Genomic DNA, 23,124 nt, shown 5'->3' with positions numbered 1-23,124 from the left:
CACATGCCATTTAAAAGTATTTATTTAAGCAAGCGCGCACGCACGTAAATCCAAAATTTTGGAGATTCCCTCCTTTTCCCTCTCCTTTTAAAATCCTCTCCGCGCCAGATTCACCACTGACATTTTCATCCCTCTCTCCGTCGATCCCAAAACCCTAGTTTTCCCGAGAAAAGAAAAGGGCAAACGGAACAAAAATGCCGAGAGAGATAATCACGCTGCAGGTAGGACAATGCGGGAACCAGATCGGCATGGAGTTCTGGAAACAGCTTTGCCTCGAACACGGCATCAGCAAAGATGGCATCCTCGAAGATTTCGCAACTCAGGTAGGTCTTCGATTCTCTCTTTCTTTTATGTTTGGTTGTTGAAAAATGAATTGTATTCTATTATCCTAAACAAAGTTTTGGAATTTAACTGTATACTTTATTATTATTATTATTATTATTATTATTATTATTATTATTATTTACCTTTCAGCTATTAATTCGGAAATTCAAAATAAATAAAAAATATTTTTTTATGAAATATTTGGAACTCAATTAACGTATATTTTGTCGAATTTGGTGTGATTCAGGGAGGTGATAGGAAAGATGTGTTTTTCTACCAAGCGGATGATCAGCACTACATACCACGAGCTTTACTAATTGATTTGGAGCCCAGGGTCATCAATGGAATTCAAAACAGTGAATATCGTAATCTTTACAATCAGGAGAACATCTTTGTTTCAGATCATGGTGGTGGTGCAGGAAATAACTGGGCCAGTGGATATCATCAGGTTTGTTGCTTGTCTGTGCTGTGTGACGAATGATTTTATTTTGGGTATCCAAGGTAAAAGAGTTCTTGCCTTTTCGAAAGTTTTGCAGTTAGGTTCTTCTTGTCATCAACTGAATTTGTGTGATTCATGTTTATTTATATATTTCTGATCAGGGAAAGGGCGTTGAAGAGGATATAGTGGACATGATTGATAGAGAGGCAGATGGAAGTGATAGTCTTGAGGGTTTTGTTCTGTGTCATTCAATTGCTGGAGGAACAGGCTCAGGTTGCTTCACTTGTCGTTGCCTTTTCTTGTCTTTAAAGTTCTGAAGTTGCGATGCAATTTTTCAGTTCTCTTGTACAGACAATATTACCAACATTTTTTGTTAGAATCTGACAAATGGTCCAGATTTGAACACTTGAACGAACATTGTTCCACTATGCTTAGTTTGGTTCAAAATCAGACAGCTCTTGGTTTGTGATGCATAATTTGTGCATCTTAGCTTGATAATGCTGTGGCCAGTATCAACTTAATACAAATGTCTGCACATTGTATGAATTTAATTGTGGCTAATATATGTTTGAACTCGGATAAGTTTTTTTACATTAGTGTTTTCTTACTTCTTGAGTGGTGCATTGTATAATGAAGGTATGGGCTCGTATCTGCTAGAGACTCTAAATGATCGCTATAGCAAAAAGTTGGTACAGACATACAGTGTATTTCCTAACCAGATGGAGACAAGTGATGTGGTAGTCCAACCCTATAACTCACTTTTAACACTTAAGAGACTGACTCTAAATGCGGATTGTGTTGTCGTTCTGGACAATACTGCACTGAATAGAATTGCTGTTGAGCGCCTACATCTGTCAAATCCCACATTTGCTCAAACAAACTCTTTGGTATCTACTGTAATGTCTGCTAGCACGACTACTCTGCGGTATCCAGGATATATGAACAATGACTTGGTTGGTCTTCTTGCATCGTTAATTCCAACACCAAGATGTCATTTTCTTATGACTGGATATACACCACTCACAGTGGAGCGCCAGGTCAGATTCTAACTTGATTCAATTTAATTTTTTCGATGGTAATCTTTTGTTTCATTAATAGTTTTATAGTTGAAAGTCTCAGTTAATCAATATTTGGAATCTCATCAATAATTTTATGGATTTTGGGGGAGACATAGCTGGATTATTTCAGAAACAATAATTAGTGGCTCCATCAAAATAGATTTTATTGGTTTCTCATTTCGTTAAATGTTTAATCTGGGCATGCTCATGCTCTTAAAGGAGGTATTTTGCTGATGCTCTGATGCAAATAATCTCATGGCAGGCTAATGTGATTCGTAAAACTACTGTACTGGATGTTATGAGGAGACTGTTGCAGGTGAGAAATTTCATTCATTAATCATTATTGTTTAACCAAAGTGCAGATAGGTATTCACCTGACCCTGTCCTTTTTTGCAGACCAAGAATATCATGGTTTCCTCTTATGCGCGAACAAAAGAAGCTAGTCAAGCAAAGTACATTTCAATATTGAATATTATTCAGGGAGAAGTGGACCCTACTCAGGTAATAATCTCAGAGCTTATGAATCTGTTAGAAGTATCTTACCGTGGAAGGCTGCTTGAAAGATGGCTGAACTTGTTTAGTCCTTTTAGTATTTCACAAGGGCAACATATTTGGAAAGTCAACCCTTAGCTTCTGAACACCCTTTTTTCTCCATAGTGAACTCATAAATTGGCTTTATTATGTAATACTTCAGTTTCAGTATGTTGGCTTTTCGCTAAGTCTTGCTGCACGTCAGTGATGGATGCAGGACCAAATCATAAAGGGGTTTGTTATATATTAAAATTTATAAGAATTATCCATTCATATCTATATTTGTTGAAAAACTATTACAATTTTTTATATAAAAAAAATTAAAAAATCCTAATAATACTGAATATAAAAAAATAAACTAGAAAAAATATCTCATTCAAATAGAAAAAAAAAAAACTAGAAAAGCATCCCAATAAAAATTAGAAAAACAAAAATACAAAAATATCTATTTTTAAAAAAGAACTCATGCATCAGTCTCTCCATGTTGGAAGAAACTTGTTAAAAACTGACCTCCATCAATAACATTTTTTTGTTTGTGGGCTATCCCATCAAGGTCCTAATATTTTTGTGTGAGCAACCACATCATGGATTCCTAACACAACATCTTTGAGTGAGCTATTTCATTGTAGATCTCTAACATAGCACCTTTATATGAGTTGCTTTATTGTGGGTTCCATCACCAGGATTTGGAAAGACATCAACTAACGCAGATAAAAACAACACACTAGTTCTTGGATATTTTTTTTTAGGGAAACCTTCTCATCTTCTCCTACACTAGCATGTTTTGTTTTGTAATTCTTCTAGTCGTAGTTGTTCTAAAACACACAACAAAGCAAAATATCAATAAATGATTGTTGTGCTCTCTTCTTGCTATGAATTTGCAACACACAACAAAACAAAATAATCACCGAGGATCATCAGACTCCTATACCTATTAACACAAGCCGAAGCGAAGGATAAAAATGTTTATTACATGTCAAAACCCGCAAAGACCACAAGTATAAGATACTCTTAAAATACTTCATTTTATTTATTCAGGTTTCTATTTGTCAAAATATTGTTACGACTCTTTATATAAAAAAATATAAAACCCTAATAATGCTGAATAAAAAAGAAATTAGAAAAAATATTCTGTTTCAAATAGAAAAAAGACAAGAAAAAGTATCATAATAAAAAATAGAAAAATAAAAATAAAAATAAAAAATATCTATTTTCCTGAAACAGCTTTCCATCGGCTAGTCAGTGTGTTGATCCTGTTTTCTCTGGTAGCTTTGACCAGGCTCCCTTTCAGCTTGTTACATGGCACTTTACATATCATTACAAGAAGAGGATGCTATTATTTGAGTTGATATTTTGTATTTAGAAGGTTCATAAATGCGAGCATCTTTTTTTCATTTTTCTTACTAGTAAATTCACCAGTATTGGATTGCCAACTCTTTTATCAGGTCCATGAAAGTTTGCAGAGGATTCGTGAAAGAAAGCTCGTTAACTTTATTGAGTGGGGTCCTGCAAGTATTCAGGTCTTTTTCTGTATTAACAAAGGATAAAAATCTCTCTTTATTTCATCTATTTTTTTGCCTCTTCAAACCAGTTATAGTATCTGCTAATGTTGTCTTTTTTCCTTTTATTTTTGAAGGTTGCTCTGTCTAGAAAGTCTCCCTATGTTCAAACTGCCCACAGGGTAAGAACTTATTTCATGCCTTACTTTCTCTGTTTTGGTTTATTTTTCCTTAAAATCTTACCAAGAACATTTTTTTTTTTTTGAGATCATGTTATTTAGTTTTGTTAACCTTGTAATATTTAGAGTATTGGAATGATATACGAATTTTGAGAGAATAAATGAACGTGCTGCATTTGTAGGTAAGTGGTCTCATGCTAGCAAGCCACACTAGCATCCGCCACCTCTTCAGCAAATGTTTGAGCCAGTATGAGAAGCTGAGAAAAAAGCAAGCATTTCTTGACAACTACAGAAAATTTCCGATGTTTGCTGTAAGTTGCCTTCATGTTTCTCTCATGCTTCTGGTCAGTTGTCAATTTATGGATAATGCTATACGCTGTTTTATCTTCAGCTAATAGTCTTGAATATAGAATCCATCTTTTCAATCAGAAAACGCTTTTACAGCTCTCGGTGCTCCATTTCAGTTGAGCAACATGATTTTGTCAATCTCCACTAGACTGTTTCTTGCCAGAGTGTAGAATGCTTCTACATAAGATGTGCTAGCTTTGTAGGCTGCTTTTTTATTATCTAATGCAAGATGTTATTCAGGACAACGATCTTTCTGAATTCGATGAATCACGGGACATAATTGAGAGTTTGGTTGATGAATATAAAGCCTGCGAGTCCCCAGATTACATCAAATGGGGAATGGAGGTATATTCCTACTGGTCCTGACGTTCCCCAGATTACATCTCATCTCAATGCTGCTGATTTTATATTCTATTGCAGGATCCCAACAATCTTCTAACAGAAGAAGGCAATGCCAAAGGCACAGCAGATCCGAAATTGGCAATTTAAATTACCAGGTTAAAAATTCATGTGGAATTGCTTGCATTCTAGGTTTTAGTTGTGTTTCCTGTCAGTGAGAATTACTTAAATGAGTTGAGATTTATCTGACGTAGAATGCCTTTCTGGAGCATGTCATCGCAACTTGAGCATGTATGAGACTGCAGGCTGTAAAAAATTAGATCTAATGAATGTCTATGCAAAATAGATCGCAATGTTCTGTTAGCTTGTTATACTTTCACGGTGAGGGAGTTGCTTGTCATCTTGTTTGTTCTCAGATCTCTTACTTTTGTATTCTCTGTTTCCTTACTGCAGATAGGTGACTAGCTTTGAATTTTGCTCATTTGCAGAATTTAGTTATAAAACTGAAAGCACAGTTGAGGACTGAATGTAAATAACTAACAAATTTATGGTGTGAGATGTCTTCTTTAGGGGGGAGGATTGGTGATTTACTGATTTGTGGTGTTTTAATTATTTGGGTGTTTAATTCTAGAATAAACATATTCCATAACTCTGCACAATTTCATATTCCATTTTTTTTTTACAATTGCAAATCAGGCTTGAAGCGTTAAAAGGATAACAGAAAATAATGATTATAGTAAAACAAAATAAAGCAAGACACATTTGCATTTCAGGAAAAAATTGCAGTGCGAGTAAAAAACTATCCCGGAATTCCCAGGCCCCAAGAAGGTGATTTCTTATTGTCTGTCTCTATCCTGTTGCTTTTGAAGTACTAAGATCCTTGCCTGTTCGCCAAAGCTCACGAGATACTTTCAGTGGAATGCGGGGCTGGGTGACTCTCTCTCTCTCTCTTTTTTGAAGACAAGTCAACGTCTCATAATGCAATCACACTTGCCAACGTTTCTTACCAGTAGGAGTCATTCTCAATTGACGTACAGAACCAATGCTGATGTTTACCCCTTTCATTTTGTGAACTGGTGGTATCTGTGATGTAAAGTGTACTTGACAACTTCGTAAAAGGAAACGACTATTCCAACAGAAGGGCCAGCACGAGCAACACGGGGACCAACTCCTGTAAACAGTCCCTTAACTCCTCCATCCCTGTTCCACAAAAAAATATGGTGAGTGGTTGGCCAGAAATATGTGAAAGCATAAATGGCACTGATATGGCTGTTGGAGTGGTGAACTTTTGCTTCCTCTGTGATCAGTAATGCACATTTCTAAAGATAAAAGGAGAGACAGAATGTGAAAAAATTGACCTTCTAACTCTAAGATGTCAATGATGGGGAATTAAACCTGTGCACAGTTAGGCATTCAAGCTTTCCTAGCAGGACCGGCATTAACAGAACACTTCCCAGCGTTGGTCACCAATTCAAGTTTGTAAAGCACAGTTAATTTGCAAGTGACCACACAGCAATTTCATGACATGGTTTCAAATGATAAGGGATACATCAAACCCTAAGATTCACCCCACAGCCAGAGCAAATTTGATCAGCAGCTTACAGACTATCAATCAGGATAATGTGGTCCTATCCTATAGATGATGCTCTCTGTAGGTGCCTATCGTTAGATTACAAAAGCCCCATCTCGGAGAATCTTTAGACTGGGCATGTAGCAAGAGAGCATCAGTGCATCAATTTAACATCACCAATAAACCCACTTAAAGCATAGAGATAATCGCCCGGTTCTTAAGCAACTTCCTCGTGAATCAAGAATAACATAAAAACAACATACCTCCAGATCTCCAGCAATGTTCGTGTTGTAGTCATATTTAATGCCCTAGTCGGATCCTTCTATAGTTGCAAACACCACAAGCATTATGCCAAAACAAAAAAAATATGCATGTTAGTGATCGACTAGAAGTTTTTATGTCAAAGTTGATAAAATATTATGTCAATTGCCAACTCCAATAACAACAGCTATGACATGTGATCATTTTAACATGGATAATCATTTCAAAGCAGCAATATTAAATGAAAACACAGCAACTGCACCTGTGTTCACATCCCTGCTGAAATAATACTGAAAGTACGGTAGTCTAATAGTAACCGTGATAACAGTATCAGCAGCACGCTCAAGGAATTTGAAAGCATGAGGGGGGAAAATGCATGTGGCTGTCTAATTTTCACCTCAAATATTAGCTTTAGGTGTACTTTATCTCGTACAAAGACTATCAGACTAATGTACAGTATCATGCAGTGACAACTTCAATTCTAGATGCATGCTAAGTCATCGAGTATCTAACGCTACAGAGAATTGTAATCCTTCCTCATTCATAAGCATTTAGGTTCAAATAATTATAACATATAAAAGTACAACTAAAATTTCAAGACCCATCTCGATATTGGTAGTTCTCATGCAATTATAACTGATACATTTTGTCAACAGTATACCTCTGTTTTATTCATTTTTCCTTCTGAAATTTTTTTATTCATGTTAATAAAGGCTGGTTTTACAGACTCACCTCTATCTGCCTTCTGGTCTTTGCGACATCAAATGGACACGTAGCAGCTGCTGCAAGTGTTCCTGCAACAAAGCCAGCAGAAAAGTTTGCCCCAAGGACACGAGATGCCCCAGCTTCATCACCCATGAGAGCAAGAATTTGTCTCCTGATCTGCAGGAAAAGCAGCTTCGCATTCAATAGGTGTGATTCAAATATATTTGAAAAATCATGTTTTTCTAGATAATAAAAACTCACAGGCTCAAGGGTTGCCCAGCAGATTGCAGAGAAGGGGACATCACGAGCAAGCTGTGCTCCAAGTCCAGTCCAAAGGATGCGGTAGCTTTGCACTGTTACTTAAAGTTCATTACATTATTTGTGCTTGGTAGAAAAGGCAATACAAAAAACTACAGCAATTCATTTTAATTTATTATACTGACGACTCAATTTAACAGTCTCAATCAGTAGAATCAAATCTGTCAGTCAGAGAGAGACCAAATCAACACATTATAAACTTGGACATCAACTTACACTTTTGAGTGTTGTTTGTTCCCCCAACTGGATTGATGACCTCAATTAATGTCTTCCACACTCCTGAAGGCTTCACACCAGCTTGTGTTTCTTTAAATGCCTATTATTAGTCAGAGGTAATTAGAATGCAGAATGGATTCTCCATAATATATAGCTATCTCAATGCATGTGGTGGTAAGCCTTTATCACAGATATCAAAATTCTCAAAAGGAATGCAGTTTAAGGATAGCAAAAATGAGCAAGAAACATTATCTTAGGATTAACAGTTTGAACATTCTTCCTGATTATGATCGTTGTTCAGTAGCAACTTAATCACTCAACAGAGTTAGTAATCTAATCATCTGTTCCAACATTAATTACTCCCTAATTTCACCTGGTTAACACATGCATTGCACAATCTTACTCCTATCAGAAACTAAAACATACTTGAATGATTTTTTACTGACATCAAGTTTATTGGATTGGATAAAATGCCCACAACTAGAATATTTACAGTATGTGCAGTTACAAATATATGTGATGATCTTCGTAACAAAGGATCGAGGTATAAGGTAACCAATCAGGATCAAGTAAACTAATCAAGTCAGTAATCCATGGACACCTTAATAAATGTGATGCTAAAAAACAAAACCAACAAGCAAACTACCTGCATGCGGGTCCTTGCCAGCTCCACTGGATAACAAGTAATACAAGATATTGAGCGTGCAACTGCCCCTGCAACTAGCGGGACATAAGGTGTCAAGGCTGGGCAATTCTGAATTGTAAATTCTTCCATTGAATTCCGGAAAATGTCGTAACAAGGCATGTAGATTCCAACCTGGTTTACAGTACAAAAAAACACAAACACCATCAGCAAAACATGACCCAGAAGATGTGAACAATATCTTCGTGCGAAATCAGCTTCCAATCCATTATCCCAACACTCTGTAAAAGGCATAAACTACAAGAGAGGAGGAAATCTCTTCTAATCTAGAGACTTACAGTAGGGACAGCCAAAGCTAAGCTTGCATTTGTGCCTCTCCACAGCCTTCCAATACCTTCCTGCACAAATTCACCCCTGTGAAGCCTCTGAATAAGTACATTCTTGCCAAGCACTAATTCAACCAGAAAAATAACAAATGCACCAAAGTAGAAAGAAGACAAATAACTTAGCAGCACAAAGACATAATAATCTATAAGTACAAAGCAATTGTTGCCCTACTTCCATGGCACTAAGAAGTCATTTCATTTAGAAAAATTTGTTGATGCATTCTGCTTTCCAACTCCCATCTATATTAGCACAATAGATCGCAGCATCCCACCAGCCTAGCTTGGTGCAGACACTTTGTTTCCAAAAATCAAAGTTCATACAATGCAAAGAAAATTAACAAAATTATCAGCCCTGAAACACTAAAAACCATTCTCAAAACTCTGCATTGCCTTTATATGTCAACAATTCTCCCATACCAAAAGGAAAAAAAAAACCCCTTAAATTTTCTGCTTCTTTAACGCATCAACAGCATGCATTAATGTGTTTAAGATTACAAAAATGACTGCATCGTAAAGTTTAAGACTATATATTGACACCAAAAATCCATGCAGCAATTTGATGCATGCATGGTTCTCTGAGATGGAACTACATCATAAAAAGACCCATCACAGGAGCAAAACAATCAGCTAATTGATATTGAAAGACCCAAAGAATTCTTCCAATGTATTATTTCAAGGTCCAATGGAATTCATAATAAGAATTCCCTGTCATCTTTCCTTGGAAGTTGGAATACCAACAAAGCACATCATTTAAGAAAGAAGTTGGGCCCATTACTTGCAACATTATCAAGTTTAAGGGGCCGTTTGGAATACACCGTTTGGAACACTTTCTCTAAATTTTAATTTTTTTTCTGTTTTTTTTTTAATTTTAATTTTTTTTATTTAAAATTAATTTTTTATGTTTTTTTAGATATTTTAATGTTCTTATATTATAAATAATTTTTTAAAAAAATATAAAAATATTATTTTAATATATTTTCAAATAAAAAATACTTTAAAAATAACAATCAATACACTTTCAAATTCTAATTAACTCACTAACCTGTCGAATCACTTTATTGAAAACATCCAATGCTCCCTTGTACCGATTACATTCTGAAGCGCACAATTGTTGCGAGCCAGGAACTGCATGCGATGAACTTTTCACACAAGGAAACATCTGGAATAGAACCAAAACTAACACTGTTCAATATGCTATTTACCAAACACTCTCCTACTAATTTCCTTTCCTTCCTCATAATTTAAAAAATAAAAAACAATAAAAATCTAATTATGTTCAAGTTAATTAGCATATGGTAATACCGTATTTGATTCAAAACTCGCCGTTCCACATAGACCTTGGTAAGGAACTCCAGCTGCCTGTGCCTGCAACCTTGTCTATGAAAAACAAGTAAATAAATCATTAATTAAATTAAAGCATAATCACTCACAAAACAGATTTAATTAATTAAACAAAAGAGAGAGAGAGAGTGTGTGTTGGAGAAAACGAGTGGCGATTGAGAAATTAAAGTAAAAAATGTAAGGGAGTTCGTTACCTTGGCAACATCGAGAGGGTTAACAATGACGGCGGAAAGAACAGCGGCACCAGCGGCAGCGAAAGCTCTCTCAACAAAACCTAAATCAAAATCTGAGGCTGATGGAACTGATTTTGATTCCTCATTTTTAGGACCACCTTCTTTGTTGATTCCTTCAATATCAACTCTTGTTGTGGTTGTTGTTGCTGCAGCTGCAGTTATCCATGAAGGCAAGCTCTGCCTTGATGATCCCGCCATTTCCTCCAGTTTCTTCTCTTCTCTTTCTTCTGTTATTCATTAAAACAAAATCCTTTATTATTATTATTATTATTTTGGTGATTGAACAAGTCAAGTTCGATATTGATACTACACACCTATATGGACTGAATCTTAACCAGGGAATTGAATTGGATTGAAGAAAAGGGAAGAGAAGAGAGGGGAGTTAGTTGTTGGTTGCTGTCAGAAAAACAGGCGGGTTGTTATATCTTTATTTGTTTTCATCTTGTATTCTAGAGGTTTCCAGATCGCAATTGCATTGGGAATCAATTTGATTCGTGATGAAGATATGAATAATAAGATCTAATCGATTGATTCGTGGCGTGGAAATAAGGGCGCCATACAATTTGAGAGAGCTGCTGTCCTCTGACTTGTGATCGGCAGAGACCAGAATAAGTGTTTGTTTGGTATTACGGTAGCTGTTGTGGTTGTGGTTTGAAAAAAGTTGTTTTATAAAAAGTACTTTTAATTGAGGTTGGTTTGAAAAAATAGATGTTTGGTTAAAACTGTGGTTGAAATTGAGGTTGAAATAGTTTAATATGTTTGGTTAAGAATGCTTTTGAAATTAAGGTTATAAAATAATTTACAAATATATATTAATATTGATGGTTTACATTTAAATATTGTAGAATTAATTATTCCTATTACATCATGAAATAAATAATACTTTATATAAAATATTTTTTATTATTCTATTAAATAATTTATAATTCTATTACGTACAAAATTCATTCGATAAGAACTATAGTTTTTATACGTGTAATAAAATTATATAAAATATTATCTGGTATAAAATTGATATTACAGTGCGAGTAAATTTAATTCACTTTACACTAATTTTTTGAAAAAAAAAATTGTTAACATCATAGTGCAAGTGAATTTAATTTAATCTAAACTAGTTTTTTTTTAAAAAAAATATTAAAAAACTTAACACAATTGAAAAAAAAAAAAAAAACTGTCCACGTGAACAGTGCAAGTGAATTGCACTGTTCACGTGAACAGTGCAATTCACGAACAATGCAGTGAATTGCTGCTAATTGCACTGTACAGTACAGTGCAATTAGCATGCACAGTAAACACAAAGCAGCAAAATAATGCTTCTTCTTTTCTGCGTCACAGACGCAAAAAACATGTGGGGTCCATACACAGTAAACTGTGTATGGATTGTTACCAAACGGCTGCAGACTGCGTTTTAATTAAAACGCAGCTGCAGCCGCGTAAACAAAGGGACCCTAAATATGTAAAGGCTGGTTTAAGCTCAAGGCTAATAAGCCGCAAAAATAGACTATCAGACTAGTTTTAAAAGTATTTTAAAAAAAATTAATTTTTTTTAATATTAATATTAATTTTATTATTAAATTGTTTTGATATGTTTATATTAAAATAAATTTTTTTTTAAAAAAAATTTAACTTATTTTTAAATTAAAAACACTTCAAAAAAAATAATCAAAATCCTAAACGGCTCCAATAGTACTGGATCTGTGTCTGGAATTTGGAATTGGAATTGGAATTGGGCTGGAGAACTTTCTTAATGGAAAGAATCTAAGCCCATAAAAGAACATAAATTCCTTCCTCTGTCAATGGATTCCTCGGATGCTCTTGCAAGCTGGGTTCAACTTTCTTCTTTTTTTATCGCGTGACCATTTTTAGATTTGAATTTAAACAAAGGCAGACAGTAAGAAATATATATATATATATATATATATATATATATATATATATATATATATATATATATATATATATATTTTGTAAATGTATTAATTTGGATATAAATGGTAACAACGTCTTTGACCCAATCATAATATGTAAAAACTGATACTAAAATATTTAATTATTAAAAGAATCTCTCTCTCTCTCTCTCTCTCTCTCTCTCTCTTTCTCTCTCATAGGCATTTACCAAAACAATTTGAACTCCCATCTAATTGGAAATTCCCTCTATAAGTGAAACAAGGGAGCAAATTGAATTCCAGTTGCTTTTGGATTATTACGGGATGGCAAGAATAAAAAATAGGGATCAAAGTGAAACAAGCAAGGAAAATTGATGACATTTTTAAAATTGTTGCAAAGAATTCACTTTAGCCCTTTATCTTTCAAATTTTTACATTTTTTTATCCTTTAGCTTTCAAAAATTCAATTTTAATCTAGAACTTTATTTTTATTATTTTTTAGTCCCTAGTTTGTGAGAAGAGAAAAAACCACATCGAATTCTAGTGATAAAAAGAGAAAATTATCAATTGACATTATTTTTTATCATTATAATGGTCGATCTTGGTATAACCTGGTTCCATTCAACGAGAAATTTTTTCTTATGGTGTTCTTTGTCCTTCTCATTGCTTGAGAAGCTAAATTTGATCTCGAAAAGTTATTTGAATTTGGATTGAATTCGGGTTTTGAGACCAGTTTTTAGCTTATTTAAGTCTATAAACAAGTTTCTTTATCAAGATTTTTAGGGTTTTTTCTATGTATTTTGGGTTCGAATGGTTTGAAATGATATTTTTTGCAAAAAAAAACTTGTCATGATTTCCCCGTAACCCTCTAGTTGCTGGAATTTAAGGTTGTAAGTGACATGTTATTTGCATAGTTTTTTTTATATATATAAAAAGTGAACAACATGTTATCCGTCCTATGATATTTTAAAAAATATATAAAAGAGACATGTCATGGGGGTCATGCCTCTTTTATAGGCCAAGCATATAGGTAGACCCACACGACTATCTTGATTTTTTTAAAGATTTCTTTTTTTTATTTAATACATTTTTAAATCCTTAAAATTCTTTGTTATTTAAAGAGTTTTTTTATTGGAATTAAAAAAAAACCTTCTTTTTTTGTTTAACATTAAAAAGAAAATAGGTTGTTTTTGGTTTTTTAGTCCCATGAACTTGTCCTGTGTAGTCTTTTAAAAAACATATTTGATACAAAAAGAGTCTCATATTCCTAGCAGTCGTATAGCTAAATGAAAAAGGTTATAGTCTCATTGTTTATAGATTACATTAAAAAAAGTGAAAGATGCGAAAAAAAAATCAAGAACTTAATTCATTATTCATAACAATAAAGCTACAATAAAAGACCCATATGTTTTAATATGTAAGGTAATACAAATGGAATGTGCAATACAAGGACGAACTAGAATTTTAGCTTGAAGGGGCTAAGATATATAGATACAATTAAAATAAAATAAAATTTCATTTCAATAAGCTCAATAATTGACAGGATGTATTTTGACGGGGAGCATTTTCTAGCCCGCCAAGTTTATCATTATTACTTCCTAGCTAGGAGCTTCAATTACCTTGATTTTTTGAATCATGGCTTTCATTGTGACCTTTAAAGGCATATGCTTGGAAAGTTAGTCGTCAAATAGTATCAATTGTATACTTGAGGCGTAGGCAATTATTCTAAGCATTTATAAAGCTTGCTTATTTACCAAGTTGTGAATATCTTGTGATTGATTCATTAAGTGTTCACAATATTTCATTGCAATTTGATGTGGTGAATTTTCCTTCCCAACAAAGGACAATAAATCTCATCATTTAGCTTTCTCCAATTTACAAAGCTTTTGGATTCAAGAGCATATAATCTCTACCTTCTTGTTGGCTTATCAAAAAGGTAATAAGGTAGACAAAATATAGTATTCACTACATTTGAGTACTCTAGCCCACTTGAAAATGCTTTAAACCATGAAGCTTGAAATAGATGATGGAGATTATCATCTTTTGAAAAGGAATACTATAAATGCATAGGTTGGAATGGACTAGCTTTGAGATAATCACGATGAATCTATGTTATTTGGTTAACAAGAATACCTCATGTCATTTGATGGAATCCTGGATCACATTCCAAAAAAATAACATTCATTTCTTCAAGCTGAATTCTTCAATTTTTAGAATGATATTTATTGAGCTACTTAAATTCAGGAGTATCAAGATTTGAAGAAGGAGTTGCCATGTTTGAAATAGTAGCTACAATAAATTCATTGTTGTCTAAGAGTTTGGCATTCAGTTTCTTAAAAAAATATATAAAGTTTTTTGTTTCAGCATCTCTACTCTTGAAACTTAATTCAAGACAAAGTATACCTAAAAAATATCAACATTATTAGTTCAAGAATTAATTTTATAGATTAATTAAAATAAAACTAATACATAATACGTGGTAATTACTTGTCTAATTTGTATTATTAAATATTGAAGTAATTAAAGTATGAAAGAATTTAATTTTATATAATTCACGAAAACCCATCAAAACCCAAAATGCTAAACTAGGAACTTTAGTCCGAGGGGGCAAGATACATAGACACAAGTAAAGATAAATAAATTCAAAGTCAACATAAATGCAATTCTTTTTTTTCTAGGGTTAAAAATGTAATTTTAAATTTTTATATGAAAGAACATAGACATATAAAAAGAAATCACAAAAGTGAATTAACTACTTTCACATCTTATAGCCTTAAAAAAAAAAATTATTTAATTCATAAAAAAACCATCAAAACTCTAATACAAAAAAAATTACAAAATATAAAATTTGAAACATATAATGAGAAGAATAAGAAGTACCTCGATTCTTGTTTGGTTTTGTATTTATTAGTCCAAGAGAAAAAAATAATCAAAGCACAAACCAATCTGTGGCTATTGTCGTCATCATGAACAAAAAATCGGTATAGAGATGGAATAAAAGACATAATATATACTTTTTTAATTTATAGTTATGGATTTATTTTTATTTCATTTAATAATGTTTTGGGTTTAAATTTCTTGTTAGTGAATTTTCTATTATATTTTTTTAAGCTAATAAAAATGGGCTTGTCTCTTTTAAGGGTGAAAAATAAAAATTTGTGGGGTGTAAGGTAATGAAAATCCAACCTAATACTATATGGGTATTGATATAAATTTTGGAACTTGAGGGGTACCTTCAGCGCATGCCGTAGATCCGCCGCTGGCAAGGCAACAACGTGATTCATGAAATTGATAGCAAAACCCTATTCAAAGACACAAAGTTTTTCTTTCTGGTTGATTCTGATTAGATAACATCAAGCAGGACAAGGAAAGAATGAAAAAAGATTAAAAAATAATAATATAAAACTTTTCAGCAAATAATGAATTCATCCCCTGCCATAAAAAACATCTAGAGGACTATTTGAGAGGGATAATGCTGTGCTATTTTCTTCTGTTCTTGAATCTATGGGTTTCAGCAATGAAAGGACTTTTCTTCGTGAACTGCAAGAAAAAAGCCCACCCTGGCAGAATCTTGCTGTAGATGAAACGCTAGCTGAAATCAAAATCAATTTTGCTGTAACCCCAGCAGCTCTTTTCCACTTCCATGGGTTGAATAGCATTCTAATCCAACAAAAACCAGGATTTGTCCTCCTCTTTTCATTTCGGATATTAGAATCACCTTTGATCTTCTTTATCTCACTCAACTTCCTGTGAAAAGCAGTCTCTCCATTGCTAAAACATGCGTTCAGTTCTTCCACCACACCAAGTGGTCTTCCTTGATACTGTGCTATCTTTTCCATGAGAGTTAACCTGCTTTCTTCTAAACGTGTAAGAGACTCTTGCCTATCAATCGGCTGCCATGATCGTAATCTCTGCATGATGACATTGGAGGAGAAAAGGGTTATTAAGCCTAGCAATTTAATGAGAAAATGACAGACTTGTCCGCCGTCACCTTGTTCTTAAATCTCTGTACCTTTATGTGTAGTTGGATCTTGAATATCAACTATGTACTGTGTAACTTTATTTTCTTGTGCACTGAAATAAGCAAAAAATTATTGAGTGCTAGACCTGTTTTTTTGGTAGCTAGACTGCACCTTGGTCTACCTAACTTATTTCCAATAAGAACGCATGTTGCAGCTTTAAGTAATGTGCTACGAACAACAATATACAAGGAATGCCAAGCTTTTTTGAGTACTGACCGGTATGCTGTGTATAACCGTGAAGATTAATCGATATACCAGATAATTTTCATCAAAGTACTTGCTGATTCGAGGCATGGTGTCTCTAACATCTGATTGAAATTTCAAATTCTAGTAAATCCTAAAGAAACTAATGATGATACAGCAAGCAAGTTTATAAAACCTGAAAGATATTTTCCAGCACGTACGCTAATTCTGAGCTAGCTATCATGAAATAAGCAGGGGAATATTAGAATGATGAACATGCCTGTAAAAGCATAAGGACGTTCCCTACTTCCTTCAATGAATCTTTTATGGCAATCAATCCTTCCTTCTCCTGAAATGGGGTCTCCACTATGTTACAATAGCGACCATGTTCTGAACAGAATCTGCAGAAGGAGCTGTTAATTTTCTCGATCTCTTCATTGAGCCTATCATGCAAAACCCATGCTCTCTCAACGAGAGTCTGCAGGTTCCCCCCTAACTCCATCGAAGAGGAACCCCCCAACTCTATATGGTTTCTCAGCAATGTTCGCTTGAAAACTTTTCAGATTTGGCCAGCTATAGTTGGTTTGTGGTGGAAATGGAAAGCTTGAGACCGTTAAACGTAATGAAATTGAAAGGTAGGCCTCTTCTTAATTATTTCTTAAGGTTTCCATTTGGTATTTTATCAAAACAAAACAAATCATTCTGCTCCTTTCCTTTCTTCTTTTTGTGTGGGTTTGCTTTAAAGAGGAGTTTTGTTTGTAAGCAAAAGGCTTTGGCTGTTTATACCCCACACAGCCTTGCTTTCAGCACATGGAGACAAAGCCATGCATCTGTGTTATCAAGCACATATACACCATATTATGGCTACGGCCTCCAGACCATCAGCCAGGAAAATGCTGTGGCAGTGCAATTTTTTTTTTTTTTTAAATGTGGATGTTCGGACCAGTTTACGCGCACCTTGATTAATTTCTCGAGACCCTGAAGTTAACAATAATGTAAGCCTTAAGTAATTTTAAGTTGGACCAGTTTACAGGATATGATTTATATTATTCTCTAACACACCCCCTCAAGTGAAAGCCTTTTGAACTTGAAACTTGCACATGCTCACATTACCTTGTGCTTAATTTTTATCAAATAAATGAGGATAATGATATTCGAACTCGTGACCACTTGGTCATCAAAGCTCTGATACCATGTTAAAAAATCATTTCAACCTAATAGTTTAAACTGTTAGGTAAGGTTCTAAGATATGAATAATATTATTCTCTGATATGTATAAGCCTTAAGAAACTTTAAGTTTTATGACACATGAATGAACTGATGATTTTTGAGGAGTGCTAACTCAGAATAGTGCAAAATTTTCATTGGATATCATGATGTGTCAGCAGATGGAGCATGCTAAAATCATGGCCTTCCATCTAAATCGATCTCTCATCATGATCTATAACATTGCTCTTTCAAAAAATTAGAGACACTGGAATACTTTTATCAGTTAAGATTTAATGAAAAAATAAAGATAGAAATCCCATCAATTTGCGATATTAACATTTCTAATCAATTAAGACTTAATGAAAAAATAATTTAATCATAATGTATCACAATTGCCACGAAGATATCTTTGTTGTTGAAACCAAAATAAAATAAGAATTTAATGAACAATTTTAATCACACATTTTTCACATTAATATAATATGTTAAGAGATATATTTTTTTTTTTATGAATGCCAGAAAACTTAGAAAACTAAAACCTTTTAGCCGTCAAATCAACTTCTTAACTTATTAGAGTAGATTGATGGGTGTTATTAACTTATTATTATTAAATTGCTGTACGGTCAGTGGAACGGTTGGGGTATATCTGCTAATTATAGGGTGGGTGATTTTCTTTTCTGCTACATTAATTCTGTTTTGGTACCTTTTTCAGTTCATGATTAATCATGAAGTTCTCTTATCCCCACAACCTCAAAGTTTGTTTTGACACTAAAATTCAATTTAAAAAAAAATTAAATTATTATTTTTTTATGTATTTAGATTTGATATTAAAAATTAATCTAAAATATAAAAAATATTATTTTAATATATTTTTAAATAAAAAAACTTTGATTTGCCACAACAAAATATCAAGCTTCTCTGTGATGTTTGTCGGTATCTGTGATTTTTTTCCCCTCCCATTTTCGACTTTTATCTTTATTTTGCGTCCCTTTCTTTTTGTTAATGATCCTTTCTGTCTAACCATTTGAATTCTTTAAAGAACATGGATGGCTGTATCCAACGTTAAATGATGACCAATGAGAATATATCCCATTCATCAATTGGATTTATTACACGCGTCTGAAACGTTTTTCTTGATGCAGCTGCGCGCGTGCCAGGAAAATGAGAAAATACAAAAAGAAAAGAAAAGAAATTCTTGAAGTTTGGGACTTTAGTGCTCGCCTACGAAAGTTGAAAATCATATTCTTTGATGGACACCTTCACCGGTACAGGTTTAGCACCTCCTTTTCCATGATTAAGGCTTTGTTTGGCTATGCACCGAGGCTTGTGGCCTAGCAGCAGAGGCAAGATTTTCTTGCTTGTGTTATCTGGGTTCGAGTCTCAGTGTGCACGTCTGTCATCTCCGCAGTGTTTTACCTGCTTACTAGGCTTGCACGGTGTTCAGTGGATCTGGGGATTAGTTGTGGTGCGCGTAAACTGACCCGGACGCACGGGTTATAAAAAAAAAAAAAGAGGCTTTGTTTGGCTACACTGTGCAAATATGTATTTCAAATGTAAAGGCATTAATTTTTTTGTGTTTTGTCATGCAAAATACAATTTATATAGTAAAAATACTTGTGTAGACAAGCAGGCTAAACCAATTATATTAATGGTGAATTCAGACTGGAGACCATGATTGCTCATGGTTTGCCCTCTCTATCACCAAATCTTGGCGTAAAACACGAGGCAATTCTCATCAAGACCATTAGCCCTGTCATAGCGGACATCTAAAAAATTAAAGGTAAAAAAAAATAAAATTAAAGTCATCACTTAGTTTACAATAACTAAGAACCTTAATTGTCTTTTATAGTTATAGGAAAAATAAGTTGTGTTATTATTTATATTTGATGACAGAGATATTTATTGTGTTCTTGTTAAAGTTTGTTTAAATTAATACTAATCATATCATAGTGATTTAGAATTTAAACATGATAAAAAAGCTTTAATTTCAACTTTAAAATATAGGTGTTGGGCTCAAGTCAATAGTTGCGGTTAATTTAGGCTTTGTCTTATTCTATTTAAGTACTCTAAAACTAGATATAAAGACACCCGCTCATACTCAATGAGCGAGTCATATTAATACGAACCAAGTTCACTCACAATAATAAAATAATTTTTTAACACATGAGAAATTATAATAAAAATTTGCACACATTAATAAAAATAAAAAGAAAGAGAAAAAAAATTCACATGGAGTGTATGTGTGTTTTTAAAAACAAATGTTATCATTTAAAAATAACTCTACCGATATAATAACATTTTACTATATAATAAAAAAAGTAAATAAAAGATAGAACTTTCAATTTGTTGATCAAATTCACATTAAAAAAACAATATTACACGGATATGTAACTTTTAAAAACACATGATTTCCCCTAAATTTTGAAGAATATGATTCTTTTAAGGATCATCCTATCATTAGGTTAAATAGAAATCAAACAAAGCAAATTAAAAATATTTTTAGAAAAATAACAAAGCTTTGATATTCAATTGACAAGACTCTCCTGTTTAGGGGTCAACCCTTTATTAAAAATCCACACAATCTTTTATATCTGCAAGCGAAAATACTCCACCTTTTCTTTAAAAAAGAAATTCACTAAAACCAAAAAAATAAAAGACATCCATAATCCAAACGCACGCGAAAAAAAAAAAAAATCAAACCCACACCTAGTGGCGGAGGCAGGGGAGGGCAAGAAAATTTTTCCCAGTTCTCTCTCTTTGTAAAATATTAAAATTTTAATCTTTTTAAAATATTTTTTTTAATTTGGCCTTCCTTACATTTTTTTCTTCTTGCTCCGCCTCTGCCCACACCAAAATCTTTTACACTTGCTAATCAAACACCCGCATACATGATCACCAACACATAAAAGTCAAATATCTGCACACAAGATCACATTATAAATTATACAAAAACAAATATAAATTTATTTGGATACAAGAACGACCTGCTGAAATTGTCTGGAACGGGCTGGAAAAAAGCAAGGCAGTGTTGGTGTGGGTCTCACGCTGGCCGAATGAGCTCCTGTGGGGTGGACGACTCTTGCAAATGATGCACAAAGAACGCGTCTTTGAATATGTGATTATGATTATTTTTTTAAAATATTTTTATTTAAAAATATATTAAAATAATATATTTTTTATTTTTTAAAAAATTATTTTTAATATTAACGCATTAAAATAATTTAAAAACATCAAAAAATACTAATTTAAAAAAAAAATAATTTTTTTTCAAATTTTATTAAAAATAGTTTTGAAATGCAAAAATAAACAGAATCGAAAACATATAAAAACAACGGTTTCTTGGATGGTAAAGGGGCTAGGATTTCTGGGAAAATGCTATCTTCCTTGCACAAGTTGTATTTTATTATTTTCTTAATCATATAACTCACATTATTTTAAGATTACATTAATTTTTCTCATGCATCTTATTAACTACTTTAAGCATCAAAGATTCTTAAAATTAGACTCGTTTTGCATATGTTGGTGAGCTTTTGAGACAGCTCTTCCTTTTCAACTTCACCGATTATATGTTATTGAAAAGCTGAAATATAATAAGGTTTACTCGAAGTCTCGTCGCACCTAATCTTCAAACAAGAGTCGTAGTTTATGCTACTTCACTTGCACGCGTGGATGTATATCCTACACAAATATAATTAATTAATTAATTAATTAATTACTATCAGAGTTTAATATGTATCCGACTGTGAATGTAAGAGTTTGTATGCCAATTTTAGCTTTGAATTCATGGCCGTCTGATCAAATAATTATGATGAATGTGTATGTCAAAAAAGAAGAAAAAAAATACAAATCGAGATTTGATGACATCAAGGTGTATAGAATAGCGCACCACTCGCAGTTCCTTTTCTTTTATTTTCTGGACTTACAAGAGGGAGGAGGTTCAAGACTTGTTTGGAAATAACATGTATATCATGTTTTTTTTTAATTTTTTTTTTAAAATTTTTAAATTGTTTTGATATGCTGATATTAATAAAAAAAATATTATTTTAATATATTTCCAAATAAAAAATACTTTAAATTACAATCGCTATCGTAATCTCAAACAGATTTATTAACCATTCAATTATGTGCTGCTTTGGTATACAATCCATCTTCTTCTTTTTTTAATCAATCAACATTTTTTTATGCAATTTGTTTACATTTAACAAGTGTATAATGCCTAAAAAAACAGGTGTTAACATAGTCGGTTTAAGGTGAATAAAGGTTTTGTGCAAAACTATAAATGAAGTTTTTTAAAATATTTAAAAAATAAGTTTAAAATAGCTAGCCTACCACTCACTGTACAATGTGCCAGCCGCAAGAAGCGTTGGCAACACAATTGACTGGCCATAAAACAAAAACACTGTTAGTGAAAATTGTGAAGACCAAACACTGTAAATCTGCAATGTGTCCTGTTTCTGTCACTGTCACTGTCATTGTACGTGACAAGGTCTAAAACTTGGGTAAAAAGATTTTCCGGAGCGACCAAATTCAGAATTGCAAATTGCAAATTGCAAGGGGGTCTGAATCTGGTTTTACACATCTTCTGTAGATGTTGCTACAGGCTTTGCAAGTGGGTCTCTTTTGTTCATTAGAGTAGTAAAAGCAAGCCTGCAATACCAGATTACCTCCCAGGGTTGTCATCACAATTGAAATCAAGCGAGTTGGCATGTCTTCAAACTTCTATAAAGCCAATGGCTTACTTTACTATAGGCTCCGGCACCCAGTCCAAGAATCCCACTTGGCAATTGTGGCAATTTCAGTGGGAGGCAGACACAACACAGGGTTCTGCCCTTTTGAGTTCAAAATCCATTCCTTGTAAGATTTTAAAGCATGATTGATGAATGATTTTGGTATGCTCGTATTAAAAATAAATTTTAAAATATATATAAAAAATATTATTTTAATATATTTTAAAACTAAAAACATTTTAATAAATAACTGTTCCAACAATACAATAAAAAAAAAAAACATGCCCAGCATTCCTAGACCCGGCGTTCACTTTTTTTTCCCACAAGAATTGCTAATAAATAAATGCATTGTCAACAATCAGTCAATGAACACTGTAGATTCTATTACCGGAGACGTCACATACAACATCTGATTCTTAGACCCCAGCAATCTCCAACTGATGCAGGATATTTTTGTCACCCTCTTCACTGGACTCTAGGAAAAGAAAAGCACAGGATAATAGTCAGGAATTTTTAGAGTGTCCATTGCTGGCTAATAAAACGCAGGAGCGTATGGCTCTCAAGTGTCTAAAGTGGCCAACCGTTGAACATGGAAAGCCACTTTAGCCACTTGGTAGGCTTTTCTTATGCCAACAAGTAAAAATATCTCTCACCGAACCCATGATATTAAAAGGGATGTTTAAAAGTTGGTTTGCAGTTTTTTTTAA

At 33.2% G+C, this 23,124-nt stretch overlaps 3 protein-coding genes across 6 annotated transcripts; 1 reads left to right on the top strand and 2 right to left on the bottom strand.

Moving 5' to 3' along the window:
* On the top strand, positions 1–5,329 carry LOC7457384 (tubulin gamma-2 chain). Its single transcript, XM_024596062.2, has 12 exons — positions 1–323; positions 572–772; positions 925–1,036; positions 1,400–1,800; positions 2,084–2,137; positions 2,218–2,322; positions 3,798–3,872; positions 3,989–4,033; positions 4,213–4,341; positions 4,619–4,723; positions 4,799–4,875; positions 5,171–5,329. The coding sequence occupies exons 1-11, from the start codon at positions 195–197 to the stop codon at positions 4,865–4,867; spliced, it is 1,425 nt and encodes a 474-aa protein (XP_024451830.1). The 5' UTR covers positions 1–194; the 3' UTR covers positions 4,868–4,875; positions 5,171–5,329.
* A 29-nt stretch (positions 5,330–5,358) lies between these two features.
* On the bottom strand, positions 5,359–11,007 carry LOC7457383 (mitochondrial carrier protein MTM1). 4 transcript variants are annotated; one of them, XM_024596064.2, is made up of 11 exons: positions 10,705–11,007; positions 10,352–10,617; positions 10,119–10,193; positions 9,859–9,975; positions 8,769–8,828; positions 8,434–8,604; positions 7,788–7,887; positions 7,515–7,612; positions 7,281–7,430; positions 6,551–6,609; positions 5,359–5,917 (listed from the first exon to the last, which is right to left on the bottom strand). In XM_024596064.2, exons 2-11 carry the CDS (start codon positions 10,586–10,588, stop codon positions 5,779–5,781), a joined length of 1,206 nt encoding a protein of 401 aa, XP_024451832.2. In that variant the 5' UTR covers positions 10,589–10,617; positions 10,705–11,007; the 3' UTR covers positions 5,359–5,778. The 4 variants fall into 4 exon arrangements, with proteins under 4 accessions (XP_024451832.2, XP_052306381.1, XP_024451833.2 ...); XM_052450421.1 differs by having other exon boundaries at positions 10,352–10,614; XM_024596065.2 differs by having other exon boundaries at positions 10,726–11,007.
* Positions 11,008–15,557: 4,550 nt separating this feature from the next.
* Positions 15,558–17,280, bottom strand: LOC7457382 (uncharacterized). The gene is made up of 2 exons (XM_024595178.2): positions 16,762–17,280; positions 15,558–16,187 (listed from the first exon to the last, which is right to left on the bottom strand). Exons 1-2 carry the CDS (start codon positions 16,981–16,983, stop codon positions 15,702–15,704), a joined length of 708 nt encoding a protein of 235 aa, XP_024450946.1. The 5' UTR covers positions 16,984–17,280; the 3' UTR covers positions 15,558–15,701.
* Positions 17,281–23,124: the final 5,844 nt, after the last annotated feature.

The sequence above is a fragment of the Populus trichocarpa genome, chromosome 2, assembly GCF_000002775.5.
Source record: "Populus trichocarpa isolate Nisqually-1 chromosome 2, P.trichocarpa_v4.1, whole genome shotgun sequence".
Classification (NCBI taxonomy): Eukaryota; Viridiplantae; Streptophyta; class Magnoliopsida; order Malpighiales; family Salicaceae; genus Populus; species Populus trichocarpa.
The sequence above is the reverse complement of the archived record's forward strand: the minus strand, read 5'-3'. Positions and strand labels throughout refer to the sequence as shown.